Source organism: Crocuta crocuta, unplaced genomic scaffold, assembly GCF_008692635.1.
Source record: "Crocuta crocuta isolate KB4526 unplaced genomic scaffold, BGI_CrCroc_1.0 scaffold115, whole genome shotgun sequence".
Taxonomy (NCBI): Eukaryota; Metazoa; Chordata; class Mammalia; order Carnivora; family Hyaenidae; genus Crocuta; species Crocuta crocuta.
The window spans coordinates 6,974,604-6,981,157 of record NW_027530575.1 but is presented as its reverse complement, the minus strand read 5'-3'; the positions used below and the strand labels follow the sequence as shown (position 1 = coordinate 6,981,157).

The following is a 6,554-nucleotide window of genomic DNA, read 5'->3' as shown; positions in this document are numbered from 1 at the left end:
GGCCTACACGGTCTTCCCATGAGACTGTGGGCTGTGTGGGGGCAGGGCTGGGTCTGTCCTGTTTGGCACAAGCCCCTGTCCCCCGGCTCCTGAGAATGGGTGAGGGGCCACACAACAAAGCCGCTTACTCCCAAGACCCTTCACTCCCCTCCCCTCTCCGCCGGCTGCAGCCCTACTTACTTTTCTTCCGCTTTGGCTTTTTGGGGACCTGCTCCCAAGGCTTCCTGTAAGAGAGAGAGGCAGGGGGAGTGAGCACAGGGCCCGTTCTGTTTCCCGGGGGTCTTCACGTGGATGCTCTCTTCCTCGGACACCTCGGACCTTTAGGTCACCACCCATTTCACTGCGTGGGGAAATCAGGCTCAGAGGAGTGAGGCTGCCTGCCCAGGGGCCCGTGGCCAGGGAGCGGGGAAGTCAGAAAAGGGGCACAGAAAGTCAGCGTGGCAGGCGGAATTCTCAGCTGGCCCCACGATTCTCACCTCCGGCGCACATGCCCCGCACAATCCTCTGCCCAAGTGGGGCGGCCTGAGAATATGACGGGATACCACCCCTGGGGGGGGTGACTTGGAATGAATCACGAGGAAGGGTTCCAAGGTGGGCCTGACCTAATCAGGGGAGCCCTTAAAGAGCCCTGCTGCAGAGACTGGACGCCGAGAATATGAGAGGCTTAGGAGGGGCCGGGACCTGAGAACGGCCTCTGGGAGCAGAGAGCAGTCCGGGCCACAGCCACCAAGACTGTGGGGGCCTCAGCTGTACAAGGCAGGAGGGAATGATTTCGGCCAAGGCTCTGAGGGTGTCTGCAAGCCGCTCTTCCTTTGGTGAGCCTCTAGATGACGGCGCAGCTGGCTGAAACCCTGATTTCAGCCTTGTGAGACCCTGAGCAGAGGATCCAGCTCAAATACGCCGGACTCCTGACCCACAGAAACGTGGCACAATTTGTGTGACTTTAAGCCACTAAGTCTGCGGTCGTTTGTCACGCAGCAATAGAACATTTGCGGAGTCGGCCTCATATCCTGCCCCCCCACCCCCACTCCAGGCGGGGCTGAGAGCCCTGGGGAGATGGTCAGATCGAGCCAGGAGGGCTGGTACTGCTAGGGACCCTGCCCCCCACCCTCACTGCCTGCTGCATGTGGGCCTCCCAAGTGACCATGGCCTCAGGGAGCCCTGGGCAAGGCCGGGCCCAAACAGTGGTGGCCCGCACCCTGCAAGGCCTCCCACACCAGGATGGCCACCTGAACTGCCAGCTGGGGTCTTGACCACATACAAGCCGCTTGGCTGTGGCCCCGCACTGGGTCTACACGTGCTGAGGGCGGGTGCTTCGGCGCCCTCTTTCCTGGACCCACTAGNGGCTCCTTCCTCAGCCTTGCTTTTCTACACTGCAGCGAAAGGCCCTGAGACCCTGAGTGGCCTGGCCTCCCCATGCCTCAGTTTCCCCCTCTGTAGCATGGGATCCTAACAGTAACCTTCTTGTGGGACTGGCATGAGGTTACGAGCACTGAAAGGGCTTGGCGCGGCCCCTGGCACTTAGTAACCACCCAGCAAACGGCAGCGATGATCACCATGACCATGAGCGTTATCACAGGGTCCGGCCCTGGAGTGCCAGGCTCCCTGCTACGGCCCAGACCATGCTCTCACCACACATGTCCCGACGGCCGGCCCGAGGTCTGTTGTCGGCTTCCCCACCCGCCCCATCTGACCCCTGTCCAGCCTGATGACAATTCTCAGTCCCCACACCCCACGTCTGGCGCGAGGACAGCTCCCCCAGGCTCCTCTGCCCCAGGCTTTGCCCTTGGCCCTGTCTCTGCTCCCCCTCGCCCCCTCCCGATGCCTTCATCCCTTCCCATGGCTCTCCCTTTCCCTCCCCTTCTCTCCAAGGGGGCAGGCCAGCCACCCAGAGCCTCACCCAAACCCAAGTCCAAGTGCCCATGGCCCCCTCCCCCGCATTCACAGCCTTGCCATGACTAGGGTGCTGGGAAGGCCACCTAGTGGTGGGGTGTCAGATCTGAGTTTAAGCCTCATCTCTGCTACCGACTAAGCTGTGTGACCTCAAGCGGGTCTTGTCCCCTCTGAGCCTCAGTGTCCTCATCTGCGAAGTGGGGAAAAGAGCAGTGCCTCCCACGCAGAGTCACTGTGGGGATAAGATGTGGCCACACTATGTTCTTTCTCCTGCAGACCACCGTCCCTGCTTCTCCGAATTCTAGCGCCGCATGACGCCCTGTAGAGGCCACCTGCCTTGAGGACAGCAGTGGCTGGGGCTTCGCCAACCCCCAGACGGTGCCCTGTCGCTCTACTTCGCTCTCCTCTGCTGTTTGCTTTCACCCTTGACTCCTCATCCCCCTGGTGTGCAAATGCACCATCCGTTCTAGCCTGGACTTAAATAACCTTGGGCCCCTTCTCTGCCAACTTCTGCCCCTTCCCCTGCTCCCCACTTTTGAGCCGTCTATACGCGCGCACAGTCTTCCTGTTTTCTCTTCCATCTCCCTTGAACCCCTCCATTCAGCGTTTTCTCCACCAAGCCACAAACCGCCCCGTTCCGGCCACCGGGGCCGGCCACCTCACTCGGCCCAGCAGTGTCCGACTGCAGATCCTTCCCGGGGACCCCCAGGACCCCACCCGGCCGGATTCTCCACCCGCCTCCAGGCTGCTGCTTCTCCCCCGTGTCCCTGACTTCTCTGAGCGCAGGGAGCAAGAGCGGAGCTCAGACCTGTGTGCCTGTCTCCCCACTCGCCCTTGGCAACCTCTGTCACCACGCCATCACTGCNACGGGAGCTCTCCTACTGTCTCCTGACCTGCCCTTTCTCAGTTAACGGCACCTGCAACTTTGCAGGTGCTCAGGGCCAAGCCCGGGCCCCCTCTCGTCTCCGCACCCGCCGGCAAACCTTGTTGGCCCTAATTCCGACTACTTCTCTCTGCTCCTGCACGACCCCGGCCGGGCCCAGCCCTGTCACCACTCACCTGGACCAAGGCAGTTGCCTCAGTGACTTTTTTTTTTTTATTTTTAATGTTTTATTTATTTCTGAGAGAGACAGAGACAGACAGCGTGAGCAGGGGAGGGTCAGAGAGAGAGGGAGGTACAGAATCTGAAACAGGCGCCAGGCTCTGAGGTGGCAGTCAGCACAGAGCCCGACGCGGGGCTCGAACCCACGAACCGCGAGATCATGACCCAAGCGAAAGTTGGACGCTTAACTGACTGAGCCACCCAGGCGCCCCACCTCAGTGACTTTTGATTCAGTGGGATTCTTCTGATTTTCTCGTTAACAGTTTATGATGTGAAAGGAAAAATTCAAACACACACAAAGCGAGGGAGAACGTGNAATCCTCCCGCCACCCCACTCCCCTCCAGGGAGTGCTTCTGTGAAAATATAAGCCAGGTATGTGACCTCTTCGCCCAAAATTCAGTACTTCACAAAAGCGGAAAATCCTATCAGGCCCCCTGCTTCACTGAGCGGAAAAACCAGGGTTCTCCATGCAGGCCACAAGGCCCCGTCACCTTCCTGTCGTTACTTGTCCCCACGTTTCATCCTCTCATAGCACTCCAGCCACATGGGCCTCCTCGCTGCCCCACTTACATACCAGGTGGGGTCCTGCCTCAGGGCCTTTGCACTGGCCACTCCTCGTTCCTCATTCTTCCCCCAGGTATCTGCATGGCCTGGCTCATTCATGTCCCTACCCGAATGCTGTCCCCTCACTGCGCCCCAGCCTAACACCGTAGTTAACCCTCCAGCACACCTTCTTCTCCCTATTCCACTTTTGTTTTCTCCGTAGCCCCTATCAATCTCTCACATGCTACATAAGTTAGCAAATTATAGTAATATAATTTAGTATTTTTAGTATAGTAATGTAATTCAGAATAATAGGAATTAATAGTAAAAATATAGTAACTGTAGTAGCCAAGCCTCTGCCGAGTGGACAAATCTATGCCCTCTGCCCTTTAAAATGGCAGCTCTGGGGGCGCCTGGGGGGCTTAGTCAGGTAAGTGTCTGACTTTGGCTCAGGTCATGATCTCACAACTCTTGAGTTCGAGGCCCGTGTCAGGCTCTGTGCTGACCGCTCAGAGCCTGGAGCCTGCTTCAGATTCTGGGTCTCCCTCTCTCTCTGCCCCTCCCCTGTGCTCTCTCTCTCTCTTTCTCAAATAAACATTAAACACTTTTTAAATGACAGCTCCAACAGGGAGTGATTTTTTTGTGTTGTTCATAGCTGCACAGTCAGCACCTTGACGAGTGTATGGCACACAGTAGGTACTGAATAAACACCCCTTAAACAGATGAATGACACTAGAGTTTCCACTATTGGCCATTGTTTCCCTTTTCCCACTGGTCGCTAGGAAGCTCTGAGGCAAATTCATGGCCCCTTCTCCATTCCCACTTCTTCATGTCTTCTTAACTCTGGTCAGGCTCTTAACAAGCCACAAAAGTGCCCTTGTCACGTCCCCTGTGACTTAGGGCTCAATCCAATAGCACTGATCCTGGCCCCACTGTGTCCCTCCTTTTCCTTTCTCTTTTCATCCCAATTCTCATTTCTGCCTTCTGGTCCAAGTTTTACACAGTCTTGAACTGAAATCCTTCTAGGCATAAGACAGTTACAAATAATTGAGCTGATGAAATAGCTGACCCCTTATCTCTAGTCATGTCCCTTCCCCACAGGACACCCCTCACTCAGGTTATTGTATTTTCCCGACTACACATGCACTGCCTGGACCATCTCAGTGTTCAGACCCCAGTCTGCATGACCACACAAAACCAAGCTTCTACAAATAGCACTTTCAGCTTAGGGACCTCCAGGGGTCTCCCTCTGGCCAGTAGTTCCCAACTCCACCTGCACACGTCTCCCTGGAAGGTTTGCAGAAAAAATACAAGGTCTGCAACCCGGCTTGAACTAACTGAATCGGAAATGGCAATGACGCAACACTAGCTTGGGTTTTTGAAATGCCCAGCATTTCCCACCCCACTCTCGGGCAGAGAAACCAGCCTGCTGCCTGAGGAGGGCGTGGATGCAATTCAGAAGGATCTGGTTGATTCCTGAGCCTCAGAATCCCCCCTAGGGAAACATGCCAGTGTGTGCAAATAAAAACCAGGGCAGAGTAAGGATTCTGTCGCGGCATTGCTTGTGACAGGGAACAAATATCCTCTTAACTAATATGCGGAGTGCTCGCTATGTACCAACCATGTTCTAAGCCTTTTGCTGTATTTTAACTCATTCAATCGTCACACCAACCTATAAAGCAAGAAAGGGAAAATCCCATCCACGCTGCTCCCTCTCAAGACTGAGACTCCGCAAAGGCCTCTGCCCTCTACCCGAGAAGCTCACTTGGGACTCCCTCTCCCTCGAGTCTCTATAGGCTAAGGTGCTTCCCCAGGAGCCAAGAGGTTTGGAGAATGCGATCTAGATTGTGAGGAGTCTTCCCATGTCTGGAGTTGAAGGCTGTGGGAATGGGGCCACACGCAGTCCCAAGTGGAGTGCCAGAACCTCATAAGGGACAGGGCTGGGCGGCCCAGGGTGTCTAGTCACGGTCTCAGGCTACAACCTCGGGGTTTTAGAGAATGAGGCTTGCGACATCCCAAGGACCAGCAGGGAAGAAAGGGCATGAAGGCCTCAGGAGGCGGGGACGTCCCTCCAGGGACTGGGCAGTTAGACCGCTTGGAGGTGGGGTCTGTACTAGGATTGGACAACCAGAAATCTAAAGGGCGGGGCCAAGCGCCAGGAGGCGGGTCGAGAGGCTCGGCGCATCCCAGGATTGGGCAGTCGGAAAGACGGGAGGCGGGGCCGCGAGCCAGGAGCGTCCCAGGACCGGCGGTAGGAGACCCCCGGCCGGCAGCCCGGCCACTGGGCGGGGCTCACAGCTGCCGTGGGCGGGGCCGTGGACAGAGGGGGCGGGCCCACGCTCGGCGGGGAATGGGGGCGTCTCCTCCCTCGCTCGCTCGCTCCCTCCCTCCCTGGGGCCGGGCCCCCTCACCCGTGGCGGCCGCTACGCTGGCCGCGCTCCAGCGAGATGANCCTCGGCCTCCGCCTCCCCGCCTGCCCCCGCCTCAGCCTCCGCCTCCGCCTCGGGCTCCGGCGCCCGCTCCGCCATCCCCCCCTCCCTGGTTACCAACCTCCCCCGTTGTTAGGAGCCCGGCCGGAAGTGGCGCGCATCTTCCGCGCCGACGGGAAATTTCTCATGGACTTCCACTGCCCCGCGGCGCCAAAAGGAGAGCAGGAGCAGACACTGCGCATGCGCGCGACAAGCGAGGGCTAGCGACCACTCGTTCTTTTCTTATTCCTTTTCTGTTAAATCTTCTAACTTCTCAGAGGCCTCGGGAAGGGCTGAGGTTTGAGTCCAGCCTTGGGAAGAAAGACCTAGATGGGCCCGTAGACCCTGGGAGTTAGGGGCTCCTCTCTCTGCGCCTTATTCTGAGCACCCTGAGGATGACAAGGGAAGGGTAGGAGCTGTCCGGGTGAAGGCAGAGGGAAAGCTTGGGGTCGGATCGGTCGGTCCTGGAGGCTGCAAACCCCTTGGAAAGCCAGGCTACCAGACATTAAAGGGGCAGGGCCGCCACGCTGTCAGAGAAGACAGAAGG

At 57.7% G+C, this 6,554-nt stretch overlaps 1 protein-coding gene across 1 annotated transcript in view; it reads right to left on the bottom strand.

The window, feature by feature from the left end:
* Positions 1-6,210, bottom strand: part of ZNF653 (zinc finger protein 653) — a 15,616-nt gene extending 9,406 nt beyond the window's left edge. The window contains exons 1-3 of the mRNA XM_077767966.1: positions 6,086-6,210; positions 5,951-6,040; positions 181-224 (exon numbers count right to left, since the gene is read on the bottom strand). Coding sequence (XP_077624092.1) covers positions 181-224; positions 5,951-6,040; positions 6,086-6,210 — 259 coding nt within the window. The remainder of the gene's footprint in view (positions 1-180; positions 225-5,950; positions 6,041-6,085) is intronic.
* Between the last annotated feature and the right edge of the window lie 344 nt (positions 6,211-6,554).